General features: G+C 43.7%; 1 protein-coding gene across 2 annotated transcripts in view; it reads left to right on the top strand.

The window, feature by feature from the left end:
- CD58 (CD58 molecule) overlaps positions 1 to 21,300 on the top strand; it is a 36,402-nt gene extending 15,102 nt beyond the window's left edge. The window contains exons 2-6 of one of the 2 annotated variants that reach the window (XM_074370266.1): positions 2,089 to 2,385; positions 8,975 to 9,250; positions 13,470 to 13,541; positions 16,021 to 16,064; positions 19,424 to 21,300. In XM_074370266.1, coding sequence (XP_074226367.1) covers positions 2,089 to 2,385; positions 8,975 to 9,250; positions 13,470 to 13,541; positions 16,021 to 16,064 — 689 coding nt within the window. In that variant the 3' untranslated portion in view covers positions 19,424 to 21,300. Of the gene's footprint in view, positions 1 to 2,088; positions 2,386 to 8,974; positions 9,251 to 13,469; positions 13,542 to 16,020; positions 16,065 to 16,473; positions 18,772 to 19,423 lie in introns of those variants that run through there. The other variant, XM_074370265.1, reaches the window with a different exon arrangement.
- Positions 21,301 to 22,022: the final 722 nt, after the last annotated feature.

Below are 22,022 nucleotides of genomic sequence, written 5' to 3'. Positions count from 1 at the left end.
GCTTCTATCCATTGTGAGCACCATTCCTGATGCTTCTTTCCTGTTCCTAATCCCAGGAAACATCACCTTTCTTGGGAAAGATGGGAGCCATCTTTCTGCAGCCAGAGTGTGGCGGTTCAGCCCAGACTTCTTCTTTCTCCACCTCCCTCCCAACTCTCATCTGTTCATTCATTTATTCATTTACAAGACATTTCAAGGCTCCACTGTTGTGTGTGGATAGACTCTCACCCCTCAGGTCCTATCCCTTTTCATCCCTTTCAGGGGCTCTGGTTAAGTGGGAGAAAAAGTACATGATGAGCAAAACGACAGAAAGATGCCCGTGCGTTGAGGGCAGTCTTCCTTAACTGAGGAAGATGGGCTCTAAAAATCCTCGCAAATAGACAAATCGGGTGCACTTGCTTCTTATTTGAAATTACTGGACACAGTTGCCTACAATTGCTCTATTTCATGGTTTTGATTTTTCCTGTGCTCTTTCAATTACCCTGATCGCTACTAGACAAAAGCTTCAATCAAGTTTTAATTTGTCTGTAATGCCTTCTTCTTAACGGCTCCTTGTCTGTCTTAACAAGAGAGTCAAGTCTGGAGCGCAGTGTATTCAAGCCCATTTTGGGGTATCAAGAATATCCCAATCTAGTAGTGAGAGTAAATGTTTACCAACCGGATTGGTGTGGAGGAGGCGGGAGGCTCTGATTGGAGGCATTCATCAGTTTCTTTGCTGTAAATACTCCCACTGTGGTAGATGGCAAGCTCTCAACCAGACTTCACTGAATGGAGCCTGGCAGAGATGCTAACAGCTGGTTCCAACACACTACTGCACCCAGTCCTTGAGTCCTGAGTCTTCATCACACCCGATTTCCTTCCGAGTCATTCTGATTTCAATTAATGGCACCTCTCAGTCAGCCGAGAAAGAGGCCTGACAGTCACCATTTATGCCTCTCATCCAATCACTAAATCCTGTTGACTTTTTTCTCTGATGTTTCTTATGTCTGTTCACCTGTCTGGCCTCACCGCCAACACCCTGGTCTGGTGTCCCAGTCTGCTACTCGCTCATTGCTACTGCACTGACCTCTGTTCTGGTTTCTCTGCCTCCACACTTGCTCCGTCAGCAAGTGTCCACCCTGCAGACAAAGTCAACCTCTTGCAGCTGAAATGATGTCACGCCAGTCTTCTGTTAAGAACCTTTCTGTGGCTTTCCCTTGCCTTTCGGATGAATTCCAAACCCTAATCACATCTTACTTGACTCCGTCCAGCCCCTCACTCACATACACTGTGATCGGGCCCCTGTCTGATTCGCCAGCCTCACTCCCCCACCCTTCCCCCCTTGCTCTCTTCCTTCCAGCCATTTGGAACTAACTGTTTTTATTTCCTCAAACACACCAAGCGCTTTCTTGATTCAGGGCCTGCCTTCTTGGAGGTGCTACTTCTCTATCCGCATGGTCATCTCTCCTCCCCGCCTTACCCAGCCGTCAGCTCGCTGACTCCTCTTATCTCTCAGTGGCTTGTTGTCCTGTGTTGGTTCCAGTGTGATTTCCTAGGGAAGGCTGTTGACTGGGGGGCTCTCCTTGCCTGCTCAATGTCTTCTCCTTGAGTCTTGGAGCAGTACCTGTCTTGTTTGCTGCCATATTCCCAGTGTTGCCCATAGTACCAAGCACATAGTTGGTGCACTATAAATGTTGAATCTATTTCCTGGATTTTTGTGGGTCCCAATTCCCTATTAAAAAGTAAACTTGGGCGCAGTGGGTATAGCTGAGTGCTTAGCATACACGAGTTCCAGGGTTCAATCCCCGGTACCTCCATTAAAAAAAAAATAATAATGAATAAGTAAACCTAATTGCCTCAAAACAAACAAACAAAACAAAACCCTCTCCCCCCTAAAAAATATTAAAAAGAATAAACATACAGGGTCAAGCATGTTCTACTTCCTGTATTTTTTGTCAGCAGTTTATGAGCTAGTACACAAAGTAGCTGGTGAATAATTTTTACCACTAAATGTAATCTTTTCCCCCCAAAGGGGCATCTTGGAAGATAGTTTTCTATTTTCTAGAAAATCATGTTATTTTTCCTAACCAATTTCTTTTTCCCTCCTAGATTTCACTGGCTGTAGCTCTCAACCAATATTTGGAGCGCTGAACGGGAATGTAACTTTACGTGCATCACCCTCTAAACCCACTATGGATATCGTATGGAAAAAAGGAAAGGATAAAGTTGTAGAACTGGATGATCAGTTTGGTGTCAAAGCCTTCCCACCTTTTGAAGGCAGAGTTCATTTAGACAACGTGTCGGGTAGCCTCAGCATCTTCAACTTAAAAGTATCAGATGAAGATGAGTATGAAATTGAGTCGCCAAGTATTAAAAATAACAGCAAGTACACCCTCAAAGTGATTGGTGAGTATTCCATAAATTGGCTTGTTCAGACGGCAAGTTTCCAACTCTTTTAAAAGACTAGCACAAATCAGTGGTTTATGAGAGTTAAAAGAATGAGTAATCACCTGTTGTTGGGGTTTTCCTCTCTTCCTGGTACCCAGGAGCCACTTTCAATTCCCTTGTCCTCCTCTGGGTGAGGAGAGGATGTGAATGATGTAGGGAGAACAGCATAAGTTGGGCACAGCGGCTGGTAGCAGCACCATTTGTCTTGCTGGGAATATTCTAGAAAGGGATGCAGTGGCAGCCATGAGCTCAGAACTCTTTGAACTCCATTGCTGGTTGGTGCTGTCTCAGTTAGAGTGCCTGCTTGCACCTGAAGCCCACACAAGAAGTGTTTTTTTTTTTTTTCCTCCTGCATCACTTTAAAGTGAAACTAGAGAAAGGATACAGGTTCCTCCATGCTTCTCACTGGTGCGTCTGGCTTAGTCTCCTTCCATCACCTCTAAACCTCTTTCCTTGTTGCAGTGATCCAGAGGCTGATGGCTACACCCCAGGGCTTCTTTATTTTTATTGAAAAACAATTGGCATCCATCACTATGTAAGTTTAAGGCATACAGCATGGTGGTTTGATTTACGTGTATTGTGAAATGATTATCACAATAGGTTCAGCTAACATCCATCTTCTCACAGAGATAACAATAAAAAAAAAAAGGAGAAAGAAGAAAAGAAAAGAAGGAAAAAGAAGTTTTTCCCTATGATGAGAACTCTTAACAACTTACCAATATGAGAAACAGCTGTGTTAGCTGCGGTCCTCACACTGTACATGATAACCCTAGTGTTTATCTGTCTTAAACTGGAAGTTTATACCTTTTTGACCACTTTCCTCCAAGTCCCCCTTCCCCCACCTTCTGCCTCTGGTAGTCACGAGTCTGATCTCTTATTTCTGTGAGTTTCGCTTTTTTCTTTTTAGATTCCATCTGTGAGATCATACAGTATTTATCATTCTCAGTCTGACTTATTTCAGTAATAATGTTGTTCACTGAGCCTCTTTCTCGACCACTCAGCAGCTTTTGACACACTAATTACTCCTTCCCCTTTGAAACACTGCCTTCACCTGGCATTCAGGACGCCACCCTATGCTGGTTTCCTTTTAACTCACTAACCGTCTCTTCTCGGTTTCCTTTGCTGTTTCCTGCATCCTCTTAACATTCCTCCAACCTCTGCACACTGGAGACGCTTCCCTTCTCTGTCTGCATTCACACCCAAGTGGGTGGGCTCATCACATGTCAGGGCTTTAAATATCATCTCAATGCTGATAATGCACAGATCTAGAGCTCTAACCCAGACCTTCACTGAGCTCCTTCTGTGCTTTTCTGTCTACTCTGTCTCCATTCAGATAGCTAACCGGCCTCTCAAATACCACATGTCCCAAAATGAGCTCATGATCTTTCCCTTACAACCTGTGCCTTCCAAAGTCTTCCCCCTCTTGGTTAATGGCGGCTCCATCCTTGCAGTTGCTCAGGCTAGGACCTTGATTTCGTCCTTGACACCTCTCTTTCTCTTGAACATCATATTCCCTCCACCAGGAAATTGTGTTAGTTCTCCCTTCAAAATATAACCAGAATGTGACCACCTCTCATCACTTCCTCTAGTGCTGATCCAGGACTGCTTCATTCCCCTTTGGAGGATTGCAGTAGCTTCCAAGTTGGTCTCCCAGCTCCTACCTTTGTCCCTACACTTTAATTTTAAACACAGAAGCCAGAGTGATCTTCTTAAAACAGAAATCAGATCATGTCACTCATTTGCTTAGAACTTTCTAGTGGCACCATCCCACTCTACATTAAAGCTAAAATCTTCACAGTGGCCTACAAGGCTGTATGAGTTCTGGTCCCTGTGACGTGGCATCCCCGTCCCCTGCCTCCTTGCTGTTCTCAAATGTCCTGGTAATGCTCTTGCCTCATAGCTGCCTTCTCTGTGCTGCCACCCAGCATTCACAACTCAACCTGTACCCATCTCTCACTTCTACTGGGTCATAGTTTCACTTACTTTATCCTAGAAGTGGATGTAGTTCTAGGCTGACTTCCTCTACGTGAAAGGGTGTTTTAGGAAGATTCAGCTGGTGGCGAAGTGCATAAGATGGTTTCAGGAGGTGGAGCAGGACAGAGTCCAATATAGCAGTTCAAATCTGAGCTTTCCATGTCCTGTTTGAGCCACTGTATCTGATACTGGAGCAGAGTCGTGCCTTGGAAGGTTAATCAGGTGGTAGGTATTTACAGTGGATTCGAGAGAGGAGGTGCCAGGTTAGAAGCTACTGTAATCATCCAGGTAGACAGGGGTGTTGGTAGCAAATGTTTGGAAAGGAAAGAATCAGAAGATAACTTCCAAGAAAGAGTCAGTAAGATACAGATTTTGGTTATAAAAATATATAAAATGACTCAAGAGTCCACATTTGAATGTCAAAGTCATTAGTCATACTTCTTCCTCTTCTTCTTCTTCTTCTTTTTTTTAAGAAATGAGTAAGTCGCACTTCCTTGAGGGTATGTTAAGACTTAAGTAATGAGACTGATAATCTTCCGGAGACACCAGACCCTTTCAGAAAGGATATTTTAGACAAGGGGCTTTCCTGGCACCTCCTAAGCTTGGGGCATCTACGTCCTTCTGTATAAGTGAACATCTGGCTTTCCTCCTTCCCTGAAAGTCCCCTGAAAATTTCCACCATCAACGTTTAATTGCCCCATCCTCTTGCCGCTTTTATTGTGTGGAGGATGGTAATGTTTATGGGAGTGGAACTAACTGCCCTGCCCTCACATGGCCGGGGCTGGCATGTGACTTTGGATTAAAGTTTATGGAAATATGCAAATGTCATCAGATATGTATAAGAAATCCTCATTTCTTACAGAGCAGTGAGCTGACTTCATTAATTATAAATTGACTGACTTGTCTCAGGGATGAAGTGGGCACATTTCTTGCCAGCTGCTGAAGGCAGACATGCACCTAATACTCGTTAGCTATGGCTGTGTTCAGTCCTGTGGGCAGCGAGAGAATATGAAGATTGCAGACGGAAAGATCTGAGGTGCAGAAGCTCTGAGCCAGATGCCACAGAAAGGTTTGCCTGCTTTTCGGTGAGCAGGATAGGTACTTCCAGGGTTGCTCCCTGACGACAGTGCTGTAGCGAAACCATTGGAAAGAGCTTCTGTACAGTTCATGGGGCTCTAACAACATGGAAGATAATTCTAGTACATCCACATGTTCCCCTTCCCAGGGTGTCCACATTCCACTTGACCTTTACAATGACCTCATAAAGTCCTGCACTCCCTTTGACAGAGGAAAGTGAGGCCGATTTATCAATGGGTTTCTCCATCCAGGCCTGGGCTGGGTGAGTTCTTAAAAGTCAAACAGCTCCTACAATGAGCAGAGGTTTGAAATCGCCCAGCAAGCCAGGGCACGAGCTCACGCCTCCCAGCCTCTGGTCAGTGACTCTTCCTGTGGTATCGGACACCCTTTGGGGAGCCTCGCCCTGCTAGCCCTGGGCTCCATTACAGCGAGCATTGTGGAGCACTTACGCTGTGCCAGAAGCTGCCTGCGAGTTCGTGCATGAATTATTATCTGTGTCAACTCATTTCATCTGCATCAGTCACATAGGTAGATCCTGTTTGTCTCCTTATCGCACAGGAGAGTTAGGCCGGGCGCAGGGGGCTTCGATACCTTGCCCAGGGTCAAGTGGCTCTTGGCAGAGCTGGAATATGCACCCAGGCAGTCAGGCTCCTGAGTCCCTGCCCTTGGCCACTGTTTCATTCCTTTTCGGAGGTGAACTGATTGAAGAATTTACATTTTGTGGAGTGGAGACAGTAATTTGAAGATTGTCTCCCAGAGTATATCCATCTGTCCATCCATCCCTCCATGTATCCAACATCAGTTCTCTTTGCTAAGGAGCCAATATGTGTCTTATATTATGTCGGGTTCTGGGGTTAAGACGTGAATAATGCCTAATCTTGACCCTCCGAAGACGCACATCTGAGGGCCTCGTGGTGCACCTCTGTCCAGTTTAGAAAGTGTTTGATGAAACCCTAGACATGGGCTGAACTAGATTGTAAATTAGAATCTGCAACAACATGCAGAGCACCCACGTCAGAGTCACGTGGGACGGGGCGCGGGGCAGGAATCTGCATTTTAACACACACCCTGGGGGATCCTTACTCGCGTGAATAGTTAAGAAGTGCTGCTGGGGAATGTGTCCAAGGAAGCACGAAGTTCGGTTTCCTGCCCCCGAGAAGTGCCCAGCCTGGCTGCAGACGTAGACAGAAGTACAAGCAGTACCTAGAACAGGTTTTTCTCAGCTCTGCTGGAGACCCGTGTGGCTCCTTGGAAGTGCCTGGGGCTGTGGTGGGCGTGTGGTGTGCAGGGTGGGCCTGAGGGAAGAGGAGTCCGGGCTCTAATTTTGAGCCCACTAGAGCAACTTATTATCCTTCTGAAGAATATTGGTCTGTGCTTAAGATTTAATTTAGAGAAAGGTTTCTACTGCTTAAAAAGAAGATTAAAAATTCTCTTTTATTTCCATTTTTTATTGTGGTAAAATATACTTAACATTGAACCTACCATTTTAACCATTTGCAAGTTTACTGTTCTGTGGCATTAAATACATTCACGTTATTGTGCAACCATCACCACCATCCATCTCCAAAACTTTCCATCTTCCGAACTGAAACTCTGTACCCATCAAACACTAACTTCCCATTCCCCCGTCCCTCCGTTCCCTGGCAACCACCGTTCTATTTTCTGTCTCCAAGAACTTGAACACTCTAAGAACCCTGTGTCAGTGGAATCATACAAGATTTGTCCTTTTGCGATTGGCTTATTTCACTTGGTATGATGTCTTCAAGGTTCGTCCATGTTGTAGCACGTGTCTGAATGTCCTCTCTTTGAAGGCCAAGTACAAATGTGATTTTGAATTATCACACTGATCAGGGTTATCTGTTGTTTTCCAGGAGCCCATGGGTTTCTGAAGTGATTATTAGAAGAGGCTGCAAGTTGCTACTTGAGCACTGGGTTCAGCTGTCATTTCTGCTCAGGACTCGTTCTTGGCCAAATCATGAAGCATGGCTCCTGGGTCTTCCAAGCGTCCCCTCACCTTCTTTATGCCTTTTCTCTTGAACACAAGTCTTAGTGGTGCCCGTCATGACTCACCACTTGTCACCCTGCTTACTGATAGCAGGTGGTCTGCAATGAATACGCTCTTGTGTGTGTGTGTGTGTGTGTGTGTGTGTGTGTGTGTGTGTGTGTGTGTGTGTGTTTGTGTGTGTGTGTGTGTCTAAGAGTTCCTTTAACAAAGAAAAAACTTTAAGGGCTCACGTAACAAATTATGTGAGCTAGATTGAACCTCAAACTGAGGAAGCCCTAAGCAGAAAGAGAAGTCATGTGCGGCTCAGGTTTCTAACAAGGCAGGCTGGGGTGTTATTTCACTGAGTGAGAAAAAATTCAAGTTTCTGCTGAATAGCACAGGGAACTATGCTCAATATCTTGTAATAACTTTTAATGAAAAAAATATGAAAATGAATATATGTATGTATGTGCATGGCTGGGACATTGTGCTGTGCATCAGAAATTGACACATTGTAACTGACTGTACTTCAATTAAAAAAAAAGAATTAAGAGGACAAAATAGAGGCAAAGTGAGTTGAACACCTATATTTTTTAGATTATTCATTGGAGCTTAAGTGTTCCTTTGTCTTAGAAAATAAATGTCATTTTAAATGACAGCATAGTATCCCATCATCTTGATGAACTTTAATATGCTTTTTAGTAGATGTTTACACTGTATTGAACTTTTATTATCCAAACACTGCCATGACCATTTTTTGTATATTTCATGTATTTCTACGTTTTCTCAGATCTCTTATGATAAGCTTTTGGCGGAAAGGAGAGATGTGAGAAGGTCTATGAATTAATAAGTAAACCAGTGACTAATGGGATGAGCTAATTGGCATGGAGGTTTTAGAGGCCACAGTGGCGGGTCATGACATGTGAGTGTCTTACCCATCCTTGCACGTCCAGCTGCCTTGGGCAGCAGGAGGTGCTTCCTAGAGGAGACCTGGGAGCGAGGCCTCAAGACAGGCAGGTGTGGGACATGGGCCACGCCCTCCTCTACCTCTGAGCAGGGCCAGCTCGCAGTATAGCTCCACAGTACCTTTTGCAAAATCAGGGGCCTTTTGGGATTCAATCTTTTTCAGATTTGAGGAAGGTAGTATAAACTATTTCTTCTGTGTGTGTTAAGAAGCACTCCACTTATTTATAGGGGGCACCCTATACTCCTGCATGTGAATATACTTAGTAAAATATGATAATAAACCTTTGTGAAAAAAATCTTCCGGCTTTCAGAACTTAGTGGATTTCGGGATTGAGGATAAGGGATTGGGGGCCTGTGTCTGCATTGAGTTTGAGCAGACAGATCTGACCCAGAAGAGGAGAGAATTCTCTCCCCTTGGTGTTCCAAGAGGTGGTCTTTTCAAGCTCATGAGGAAGTTGGAGGTCTTCATGAATTTGTACAGAAAGAGTCCAGATACTATTCTTCTCCATTAAAAAAAAATTAAAAAGAATTACTTTTTTTTTTCAGAGTTTCCTCCATTACCGACAGTAAACTGCATGTTGAACGATGGAAATATTACGCTCCAATGCATGATACTGGAGCCTCCCAGCAGGCACACAGACCTCCTGCAGTACTCATGGGAGTGTCCTCCCACCATGCCGTGTCCAAGCGGCTCCAGCTTCTACCCATCTGATATGTATGTTCTGAAGGACAGCGATCTTTCACAGGAAGTTCAGTGTGTCGTTAGCAATCCATTATTCAAACAGAAGTCATCCATCACTTTGTCAACCTGCGCCCCAAGTGGTAAGTGACCGTATGTGTTACAGTGGGGATCCTGGACCACCAGTGGTTGGTGAATCTCGAACCACAGATGTCGTTGCTCAGGTTCATTTCACAAGTTTGAGAAGTAAAATGAATTACTGTTTTCCCAGACACTCCATTCTAGATATAAAGATAACATTTTTCAGGACTTTCTGTGTCAGGCACCACTCTGAAACATATATTAATTAATTACGTCCCCACACGATCTGGTAATTATCCTTATTTTATGAGGAGAAACTGAGACTGAGTTGGGGGTTTAACTTGCTGCCCAAGGTCAACAGCCAGTAAGTGGTAGAGACTGGTTTTGGAATCAGGCCATCTGGCTTCAGAGATGATGCTCTTAATTAGTCACCATAGTGCTTCTGATACTCTTCATAACCATTGTGCTCTTCAAGGTTGCCCATGTGCTACAAGAAGGTGCATAAGAAACATTTGTCTAGGCTAATAGTTGGTTAATAGCGTGACAATCTGTCTCGGCTATGGTCTTTTATGTTGCTTAAGTATCATGTATGTTTGTAATTTACAATTCCTATTATCTGTTTTTTACATTATATCCCCAGTTTACAGACAGAAGGATCAGTCATTCGAAAGTGGTTCATTAAAACATAAGAGATGAAAATAGTTAATATTGTATTTCAGAGTGACATCACACTTGTAGGGTGAACAGGATTCCAGGGCAAATACAGAGTGTGGGTCTCTCTGAACTGGGATAGGGTGATTCCGTGAAGAAATTTCTTTTCTAGACAAGCAACGGAAACAGAAAAGGGCCAATTAATAGATACAAGGATGTTGGTTTGTAAATTGGCCCCTGTCTATGGAGACCAAGGAGGGACTGAAGGAAGAGGCAGGCCACCCCCACCAGCCAGGCAGCTTCCTCATGAGGCTTGTCTTGGGCTGCAGGACCAGTCCATCTCTGTCTCTGCCCACCGAATCTTTGTATAGAGGCTTTCACTGGGTTCAGCCACATGCACCGCCCAGATGGCCTCTCAGCTCTTGAAAGTCTCTCTAGGGTGCGTCCTTGACAACAGTTCCCGTGGCAGGACCAGAAAGCATACATTCCAAGCACAGGATGGGGTGAGGAGCCTCTGATTGCCTGGGTCCAGTTCTCCAGTAAACTTGCAGTCACATTTTTTTAATGACCTCTTTCAACAAATGTATATAAAAACACTCGAATTTTTTTTGATTCCTGAGCCATTCCTCCTAAGTCTCCCATGTGTCGTACTTTTTTGAAACTTTTCAGATAATAACTTAAAGCCATTAGGTTGTGCTATCATTTTCAGACAAAGCAGGGTGCCTTCTTGGGTAACACAAATATTTCCAGAAAAAGTACAAAACGACTTCCAATTCATAATTGATAGATTTGGCCCCTAAAAACAGAGAAAAGACCAAACCCATGGAGGTGTCAGTCAAAGAGGCACCATGTGTATTAGTCGCACGATTGCCAAGAAGATTTGAAAAACGGCTGCAAAGTTAATGACAGTTATTATGCTGGGAGCAGACATGCCTTTATTAATTCCACTTACTGGGTTTTGCATAATACCCAAAGCATACAGTGTGGAAATGCAATTTATGTGCTAGCAGATAGTTGCTTTACAGTGAGAACAACAAGAAACAAAACTAGTGTGCTTGTGGCTTTGACATGTGTGCAGCGCACGTAACCAACAGAGAGAAAGAAGATCCCATCCACGGCATGAACAAACGAGTTGAAATCTTGAAAAGAGCGTTCAGGTTCCAAGATGTTCAAGTGTTCAAAGAGGCAAACCACTTGAAGGAACTTACTTCTGACTAAGATCCTCTATAGAATTATATGGAATGTTGTAAGATTCTCAAGCGTTTTGCCCTTGTATGGTTTTCATTTAACCTTTGCGCTTGGAATGGAATGCCCAGGGGAGATGCTCTTCCCCACTGATACCCTGAGAAAAGATCGTCACAATAGCATCCCTATCATTGATAGGAAATAAGTGTTACTAATTTACAAACAAACCTTTTCTGTTATTAAATAATTGCGATTCATCTTTCTTTTACATTTTCCCCCCACGTCAATAGTTCACATTACGTGGTAGATTTTGCAAGTTTGAGAAACATTACTTAGATAGTTCTCAAGTCCTGTAAATCCTAGAGTAATGTGGACACACTTCTCCATTAACCAAATGTGGGAAGACTTTTTTCTTTTCTATAAATCTGGGGCCTGAACTTGATGATCTTAATGGTTCTTTTCAACAATAAAGTCTTGGGTCTCTTTTTCCCATGATGATTTTTAACTCCTTTTCTAGGGAGTTGCATGTGCCCCAACAGGTACAAATCCATGAAGGAGTAACAGTTACATATTGGCATTTACTTTTCAAGTGTTGATTTTTTTTATTCAGACTTTCTAATGCTTTATCTATGAAGCACAGTAAAGCAGACTGACTAACCTGCTGCCCTTCGGCAAACCTTCCACATAACAGTCCCAGTTGGTTCTCATCACCACCATTCTAGACTGGTCAGACAGGAGTTGTTTACTTTCTATGAGTAGAGAGACAGGTTCAGCCAGGTGGGGTGACTTCGAGATCACTGAAGTCATGGAAATAGAATTGAAATTGAAGTCTTCCAGTTTCTGGGGTTTTCTTCCATGACACCATCTTGACTCTTCATATGTCTCGAAATAAATCAGATTAAGGAAAAAAAAACTTTGAATTGATTCGCAGGAATTGGCTTCCGAAAACCATATCATGTTAAATCTTACCACAGACTATGGGGATTTCTGTAGGACCAAAGACCAGTTTTCTTCAATAAATAAATTGTAAGGGGAAAAAAAAGAGAGGTGATTGGGAGGACTTAAAGAGATTTAAGAAACATATCAACTAATTGCAATATATGGACCTTATTTAGTTATGATTTAAACGAAAAAAGTAAAAAATAGCAATTTAAACAGTGACTGCATATTTGATTATGTTGAACACAATTCATTTTTAAGTATGTTAATGGCATGGTTATCTTTTACCAAGAATCCTTATCTTTTGGAAAGGTATACTCAAACGTTTATAGCTTAAAAAGTGCGCTGTCTGGAGTCAAACAGGGGTTCACATCTCTAATTGTTTCCTAGCAAGTGGAAAGGGGCAAGGGGAGGGATAGAATCTGGTCCTCCCCTTTAAAGACTGCATGTGGCATGTATCACTTCCACTCATATTCCCTGGACCAGCCTGAGTTCATGGCCACGTCTAGCTGAGGGAGGCTGGGAAGTCCCCTCCTTAGCTGGCTGGCCACATGCCCAGGTTAAACACAGGGATTTTATTACCGGAGTTAAAAGGAGAGATTGATTATTGGGGAACAAGAGATGCTTCAACCACAGTGCACTACAAAATGAATATACTGTACAATTTTAAAACATATACCAAATTTTAAAGAAGTTGAAGAATGACATGAACAGTAAATATAAATAGAGGGGTTTTTTTTTTTTTGCACCTAATTGGTCACCTTATGTACTCCCTGGTGTGTGTGCACCTAATTTGGAAACTCTTAGTCTAAGCAAGAGCGCATGGTGTCTGAGACTAGGGTGATAGCAGCAGAGCTGGGAGAAGTGGTTCGGGTTAGGGTACATTTTGAAAATAGAACCAAGAGGATTTTCTAGTGGTTTGAGTCGGGAAAAAGGGTGTCTAGTAAGAAACATCAAATGACTCCTAGACTGCTGGCCCAAGCGACAGAATGAATCGTGTTACTGTTTGTTGAGACTGGAAAGCAGGGGAACAGCAGGTGTGTAGAGGAAATACACAAATATGGGACATGTTTGAGTTTCCTATTAGATCCAAATGGAGACATCAAATAAGGCACTTTGACTTGTGAGTCTAGTTTTCTAGTGAACGGTCAGGGCTGGAGATATAAATTTGGGCATAATCAGAGTAGAGGAGGCATTTAAATAAAGCCTTGGGACTAGACGCGATCACTTGGAGAGAGCAGTTGTCGGAGAGAGGTGTACTGGGCCTGAGTCCTGGGGACTCCAGCATCTGGAACGTGTGTATCGTGCATCGCGGTTTCCACCATTCTGTTGCCCCTTCCACGCATGACTGTGAAAGGGCTGGGTGTACTGGTTCGGGGAATAACAAAGAAATGTTAATAAGTTGGTAATCTGCAAATACGGAATCTGCAAATAAGGAGGATCAACTGTATTGCAGTTTTGGTCCATTCAGCTAATTATATTTCTTTTTTCTTTTTTTTTTTCCAGATAATACAAGGCACAGATACGCGCTTTTCGCAATACTGCCAGCAGTTGTAGTTGCTGCACTATTTTTTAAATGTATGTATACTTTCTTTCTTGTTTTTAAAGCTTTCTTTTTTCTTTCTTTCTTTTTATGTGGGGGAGGTGGGGGTAATAGGTTTGTTTGTTTGTTTGTTTGTTTATTTAATGGAGGTACTGGGGATTGAACCAATGACCCCGTGCATGCTCAGGATGCACTCTACCACTGAGCAGTAGCCTCCCCAGCCCATCACGTATTTTCTTTAAAAAGAAAAAGTTTGCAAACCTGAATTGTTTTTTCAAAGGCCAAGAAGTGATTAGTGTGAAGATGAAAACAAAGTTTGAAATTTTAGACATTTCAAAAGAAACAAAACCTTTTTCGTTTTACTTATTGTCTGGGGTTGCTGAGTGTGTCAGGTTCCCCAAGATTCCAAATTATCTTAAGGCAGAATGAATCCTCGAGCCCTAGAGAGCTTTACAGGAGTTGGAACACAGCCAGGTGTACCTGGGACTGTTCCCCAGCCCCCCGTCTGTGGTCCACTTCAACAGATAGTTATACTTCTGGTCTTCAAGCCAGATTTTGCAAAAGACCTCTTACTGCCATGCTTATAATTTCTATGACCCATAGCCCAGAAGGAGATCCAGGTAGGATGGAGCTTTTGTTGAGCTGGGTGACCTGGAGTGGGTATAAATGACCTGAGATTACCTGTATTGCCTTCCTGAGCCTTCCTCAGTCCCCTGAGATCTTGGGCTAACCCAGAAAGCAATCCATATGCCTTGGAGAACTGGTGACCTGGTCCCAGCATGTTCTGTCCCGGTGACAGAAACCAAAAGGAAATTCGTGAGACCGATTTGTCGCCCGCACAGGGAAGGTTGAAGAGTAAGCTTTCTCCAAGGTGATGGCATCCAGGGTCCGTGGCGTTTCATACTCATGTCTCGAATCAAGTTCACAAATGAGATTTCATTTTCCCTAGACTTGCACTGTTCCATACAGTGGGTACTAGCCACTTGTAGTGATTTAAAATATAAAATTAAATTAAATTAAATTTAAAATATAGTTCCTCAGTTTGCACTAGCCACATTTCAAGTGCTCAGTGGTTACAGATGGCTAGTTGTTACCACGTTAGACCAAACAGAACAATTCTATCCTCGCAGAAAGTTCTGTTGGTCAGTACTGCCCTAGACTATTTTGGGATATTAGCAGTAGACTGTGATTTCCTGAGGGTACCATTTCCATATTATAGCTTGCAAATACCATAAAGATCCCTAAGTAATAGATTATCAGTCAGTTGACTCTCCTCTAAACTTATTTAAAAAAAAAATCAGCTGAAGAAAGTTTTAGGGCATCATTACCAATAAATAAAATATTTTGGGAGCTCAAGTGTTCATTTAAAAAAGTTATTTTTAATCCCCAAAGAGCAGTATTATAGTTAATCATCTCCTTAACAGATTAGTCCTCAGAAATGAAAATAATTTTCCACTGAGTGTTTTCCTGGGGGTTTACCACCAGAACTCCTGAACCGAAGAAAAGTAGCACTGAGTACCCATATAACTCCGAACAGCTGGTTGGTCTAATTAAAAAAAAAAAAAAAGATTTATTCAGTGGAGGGAAACTTAATCCAGTGGTCAGTACTGGTAGTGCCTGAAAAAGAATTGTTCTAAAAAAAAAAAAAGGTTCAGCAAGTACCTCACCCCTAAAGCCAGTAATTGGAAGGTGAGGCATTTGACAGGGAGCCTTCAGAAGGGGAAAGAGTTGAATATAAACACTTCCCACTACTGGCTGTAGTTGACAAACACTTTTAGAGCTCAGTCAAGCCTGTGGACACAGAGGCTGGACCATTAACATGGCTACAGGTTAGAGCTGATGCCTCTGATGGGGAGGAAACTGATGCAAACGTGTGGGACCGTATCTTAAAATCCAAACCGGTGCTGTGCTGAATGGTAGCCACAGGTCACAGGTGGCTCTTGAATCCTTGAAATGTGGGAGTCCAAAGTGAGACATGCAGTCAGTAAAAAAAAGACACCAGATTTATAAGACTTAGTTAAAAAAAAAAAGGACTATAAAGTATCTCATTAATAATATTTATATTGGTTATATGTTAAAATCATATTTTTAATATGTTGAGCTAATAAGTAAAATATATTAAGAATTAATTTTACCCATTTCTTTTTACTTGGTAATGTGGCTACTAAACATTTCAAATTACTTACGTGGCTCACACTCTATTCCTATCAGGCAGTGCTGGTCCAGACCGTTCTAGGCTCCCTTCATCCTTAGCTTTACGCACAAGCTGCTATAGAAAAAAACATTTCGTCAGTAGTTTTTGTTTTTCTGTCATTGGACAACCAATTTTTGAACAACTCTTTGGCCCAACTCTGTAGCCAGTTTGATGTAAGCATTTACATTTAGGAGAGTAGGAAATGCCAGCTCCACAGGGCTGTACTTTAGAATTTCCCTGGTTTAGGCTTCTCGCCAGCAACTCCAGATTTCAGCTTCTTTTCTGTTCTTTAATTGAGATGAAAATGTCTTTATTTGTAGGTTTTCTGGTACGTCGTGGTCAGCACATGAACACACAGAACTAGGTAAGGATCCTGTGGACTGCACAGTGGGTACATGGTGTATCGTGTACTAGGCGCAGAACAGCCCTGACGGAGAAGGTCTGCTTCTCGGGGAGCCAGGTTCTACTTATCTGTCAGTTGCCTTGAACAGTAATAAGTAACATCAGGAGATGTGCTAACCGCAGTTAATTAAGCACCAACTGGTTGTCTGGCACTGGGCTGGCCACTTTCCATACACTTCTCACTGAACCCTCTCGATGAGCCTTGCATGGGGGTATCATTACAGCTGGCTTAGAGACAGTGAATGTGTGACTCAGAGAAGTCAAGTCACATTGTTAATAAGTGGTAGAGCTAAAATTCATAACTAGGTCGCCAGACTCCAGGGGCTATCCTGTTAACCGCCACAATATACTCCCTCCTTCTCCCATCCCAGGAAAACTGTACACAGGTTGGGTTCACTTCAGGAGCCAAGGTCCGAGCCGGGCCCATATCATGAACAAAAACAGGATCCAGACACAGTTACCAGCAGCTGCTGCTTCGGCATCAGATTGAAGAACTGGCAAAAGAGACAACATTTGCAAGAAGATCTTTGGAAGTCAGAGGCATTAAAATGGGGTGATATTGGAATAGGGAGCCATTGTAGGTTCTGGAGCAGGAGAGATTTGCATGAAAAACATGGTTCTGGGATGATGAGTCTAGGAAGATAAAACTAACATCTTAAGGTAACATCCTGGGGAGAAACCTACATAGCGTGGGGCTCTGTGTGCTTACTTTTCTCAGTGTATTTTTGTTTGTTATTCAGATTTTATACTTTCTGTGTTTCCTTTGTGTGTGTGTTTTCTTAACCGAACACATTTTCATAGAAAAACAAATAATTGATATTTTATACATCGCATTTTCTTCAGCAAATCTCGAGTAGGGGCTCACTTGTATTTCTATAATAGTTCGACACTGCAGATTGGCCTATGTAGAAACAGCTGAACTTTCATATGAAGTCAACTCCCCCTTGATTGCAGAATTCACGTTTTCTCAGATACCTTTTAGATTTAAAGAGCCCACTGTGGCTGCAGCGGGGGGGGCTCCCAAAACTCAACTGTTAAAGAGTTATAGATATGATGGAGGGGCAGGGATTGGGGAAGGAGTTGGGGAGGGGACAAGCATAACCAGGAAGAGATGCAAAATTGTCACATCTCCATGAGGAAAGTATCAGGAAGAACTTAAACCCAGTTAAAAATATCTGAGGACAACCAAGCAGAGAACAGATACCTGAGGGAAGACGGACATGCTATTACACCTCTCACCGAGACAGTTCAGTTTAGACAGCTTCCGGGAGAGCTGGTCATTATCCTGTTTCATACAAATGTCTGGGAAGCAGATCACAAAGTCAGTCGAATGAAAAAGGGAGCAGAGTCCCCCATTTCTCTGGGAAGAAAGATTTGCAAGTGGTCTCAGCCCAAAGGAGAGCTGAGATGCAGACCTGATCCTTTGGCAGTGGATGAACCTGGCTGTGGGAGTGGGTGAGAGGACCCCTGGGGAGGGGGTGGGGGGACGGGGGGGTGCAAATCCCCAGGGGGGGCTGCCCTGCAGAGAACTGTGCCTGCCGGAGCATTGGAGCAGCGCTGCCCACTTTATCCCCCTCAAAAGTCCATAGCACCCCTTTTCATGTTGTACGAGGTTCTTAAGAAGGAAAACTCCTGTTTGCTTTCCTTTACCTCACCTCTGTGACTCCAGCACTGAATTTTCATAAACTCCTTTTACCAAAGGAATGCAGGTAGTTTGGGAACTCTGGTCTGATCTGGTCTGTGGAAATACAGGCAGTGGGGAAGACAAAAAGCCACGAAATGGAATCTCAGTTTGAAGGGACTTGCTCAGGCAAGGCTGTAACTCGGTGTTTGGACTGATTTCCTCTGAGCTTCCCAAGAGTGTTCTGTCGTCACCAAAGAGGTGACTAAACAGGAAGAGAAACTGAGGTGGGAAGAAAACTATCCCCAAGGAGATTCATGTGGCAAAGAAGGAAATAACTCTTAGAACGGGTGACAGTTTACATACGGGTCTTACGGGCTCAGCTCTGTTACTTGGAAATTTCAGTTACACTCAAAGGCTAACTTGGTGTGAGGAGATGGGACTAATAATTACTGCTGTGCACTGAGGACAGCGCTTCTGGTGGAACTCCAGCTGCCAGCCCACGAGTGCCCAAGAACAGTCTCCCTCCCTCTCTGCTCCCTAGCACCCTTGCTTTTGATGTGTGTATCACAAAAGGCTACCCACATAAGAATGGGAGGGTAATTAAGACTCAGACTGCAACCGAGATTGACCTCACTTTATACTAATCTGAGACATTTATTTCATAGCATTGGTTCTTTGGTAACAGAAGACAAAATCAAGTGGCTGGGAACTAAGTTATTTTAATAACTTTGAGAAGGGCTCTGATTTACCATTCAAGTATTACGTTATCCTTCAGGAAACTGTGGAAGCCTCACTTGAATAGATCCTTCATAAGAAGCAATGTTGTACAGAAGAAATGACAACTAACAAATGCTAAGCATTCATTTCTACTCTCCATCAGCACTGACTGTGACTGGATGCTGTCTTGTCTCTCAATTTTTTTTTTTATTGTATATTGTGTTTGGAGAGACCTAAATCTTTGTAAATAAATGTAAGTATGTACATAAGTGATTAAGTAGCTTAGCTCTTTTTTCATAATTTGGAAAAATAAAATAGAATGAGGTGACGGCTTTGTACTGAAATCTATTCTTGATTTCTCTTTTGTTTTAGAGGAAAAAGAATTCATTGCAGGATCAGTAGTTAGTGAGGGAGATTGGGTCCATGGCTGTTGACAGGAGGCAAGAACAGGAGGGTTCTTTTGTTTCTTTTGAAAAGACCACATCACCACCGTCCAAGTGCAGGTGTATAAACTGGGTGGCACAGGGAGGCTTGTCTCATTAAGACCTCTTAACCCACTTAGTTTATCATGTTGGTGAGCCGTCACATTGGCGGGTCAACAGCAGGGAACGCTGTCAAAACTGTAAGGTCATGCGCAAGCGCAGAACAGCGGCCTCTCCTGGAGAAAGAGGTGAATTGCCCCGGCTATCCCCTGAGCAGTCATCGTGTAAACCCGAGATCCCAGAGCCGGAGCCCTCTGTGGAATTCCTGTCGAGTGAGAGTCTTCGGCCTGAAAGAGGAGATGTTTTTCTTCCCTCCCAGGTGGATGTGTGCACAGCGGTGGTAAGACAGCTCCATCCAGGCTCCCCACAGCCATCGGCAAGAGGGAGGCCGGCCCGGAGCCCTGAGAACTGGGAAGATCCAGCTTCTCCCCCACCTCCAGGCGGCTTAGCTTCCCATCGGCGTGTCTTCGACTAATCTTAGCAAACCCTTTATTCCAGGCCCTAGAGGGAGCCCAGGACTCCCAGAAGAGCGTTTATCTTCCAGACTTTGGTCCGCGTATGTTCTGCCTGGCCCTCTTGGACCCCACCCAACAAGAGTAAAATTTCCAGCATCCTCTTCTACAAAGGTCGAAGGTCCGCTTTCTGACTCTCCCTGAGGACACCGCCTCCCGCAGCCCTCTCAAGGGGAAGCTCCTCCTCTGTGCACCTTGTACACTGGGCCTAGATGGGGCGATTTGGGGGGGGGGGTGTCCTCCCGGCTCTACTCTGCTTCCAGAGCACTGCTCCTTCCAACAGCAGATTGCCACCACCTGATAGCCGTTTTCCACACTCTAACTGTTGGGTGTCTCGTGCCGTGAAGCTTCTAGCACCAGGTGGAAATCACTGTCTCTTAGAACCGCTCCTTTCAGAATCTGAGTGTTTTCAAAACCTACAAATCCAATACCCTGGCATGGTCTCCCCCAGGGATCTCATCTCCTCCCTTTCCCATCCCTGCCCTGGCCCGGCTCTGACCTTTTCCTCACCAATACCCGCAGCCCCTCACTGTCTCAGTTACAAGCATTCCCTCTCTGCTCACAGTCTTCCACACCACAGCCTTGAGGGCCCCGACTCCCAAACTCCTGCCACCCTACCAGGACCTGCACGCCGGCCATCCTGCCTCTTCCCTGACCCTCGGCTGCTTTGATCCCTCGTCTGCCTCACAGCCTGGGGCCTCCAGTGGGAGCTCATCGGTGTAATCACTCCTGTATCCTCACTCTCTATCCTCTCACTTGGCCAAACCCCAGCCACGGTTACAGTCTCCTCTACAAGTTCCCTCCCTGCATCCAAACTGCTGAACATCCTGGAGAAACACACCACCAGGCTGATCAGTTTCACTTCAACAACTGCAAACCTCAAATGGAATCACGGTGTTTCTCAGGTGTCCTCATTGCAGGGCCCTGGTCTGTTCACAGCCTCCTCATGGCTCTTCTTAGATCTGCAACCCTGTGTCCTCACTCTCAGCCGCTCACCTGGCTCCCCATATCACTGGGAAAAAACAAAAGCACTGAAGAAAGCCCTTGCCCCGCACACCTCCACCCCAGCTGCATGGGCACCCACGGCTTCACTCTCCCCGTTACTGCGGCTGGACTCTTCCTTGCTCCTTCCTCCCAAACCACTCACTCCTCTTGTCTTAGTCTGCTCAGGGTATAGCATAATACCATAGACTGGGTGGCTTAAAAACAGAAATTTATTTCTCCCCATGCTACTGGTTAGGAAGATCAAGGTGCCGCCAGTGTGGTTCCCAGTGAGGGCTCTTCTGGCTGGCTGTGTCCTTGTGTGGCAGGTGTCTCTTTCTCTTATCCGGACACCAGCTCTACTGGATTGGGTCCCCACCTTTATGGCCTCATTGAACCTCCTCCCAGACCTTATCTCCATAGTCACATGGGGGGTTAGGGTTTCAACATACGAATTTTAGGGGATGAAGCATTCACACAGCTTATTCACAGGATCACATCTCCCCTCATCTGCTTAAAGACCTCACTTTTGTCTTTGCCCACCTCTCTCCCCATCAGCTTTTACCTTTCTATAGCATTATGCAAACATGCTTTTTCTCATAGCTTCAAAAACCATGAAGTATATAGTCAGTTTACGATGTCGTGTCAATTTCCAGTGTACAGCATAATGTTTCAGTCATACATATTCACACATATATTCTTTTTCATTAAAGATTATTGTAAGATATTAAATATAGTGCCCTGTGTTATACAGAAGAAATTTGTTTTTTTAATCTATTTTTATGTATAATGGTTATCATTTAAAAATCTCAGACTCCCAAATTTATCCTTTCCCACTCCCTTTTTCTCTGGTAACCATAAAATTGTTTTCTATGTCTGTGACTCTGTATCTGTTTTGTAATTGAGTTCATTAGTGTCTTTTTTTTTTTAGAGTCCACATATGAGTAATAACATATTGTATTTTTCTTCCTCTGTCTGGCTTACTTCACTTAGTATGATGATCTCCAGGTCCATCAATGTTGCTGTAAATGATGTTTTTTCATGGCTGAGTAGTATTCCATTGTATAAATATATCACAACTTCTTTATCCAGTCATCTGTTGATAGACATTTAGTTTGTTTCTATGTCTTGGCTATTATAAACAGTGCTGCTATGAACATTGGGGTGCAGGTGTCTTCAAATTAGAGTTCCCTCCAGATATATGCCCAAGAGTGGTATTGCTGGATCATAGGGTAAGTCTATTTTTAGTTTTTTACGGAATCTCCATACTGTTTTCCATAATGGCTACACCAAACTACATTCCCACCAGCAGTGTAGGAGGGTTCCCTTTTCTCCGTACCCTCTCCAGCATTTATTGTTTGTGGACTTTTTAATGATGGACATTCTGACTGGTGTGAGGTGATACCTCATTGTAGCAAAACCCAAAATACTCTTCTTTGCACTTTTGCACCCAGCTCTTATCTCATTTTTCTGCTATATTTTATAAAAGGTCCCTCAGAAGAATGATCTGTACTTCCTTTTCCTGATTCCCTCTCCCCATTCTTTTTCTTTTTGTAATTTTTTAAATTTTTTAATTTTGGGGGGGGGTAATTAGGTTTACCTAT

Source organism: Camelus bactrianus, chromosome 9 (assembly GCF_048773025.1).
Source record: "Camelus bactrianus isolate YW-2024 breed Bactrian camel chromosome 9, ASM4877302v1, whole genome shotgun sequence".
Taxonomy (NCBI): Eukaryota; Metazoa; Chordata; class Mammalia; order Artiodactyla; family Camelidae; genus Camelus; species Camelus bactrianus.
Note: the sequence above shows the minus strand (reverse complement) of the source record. Positions and strands in the feature narration are given on the sequence as shown.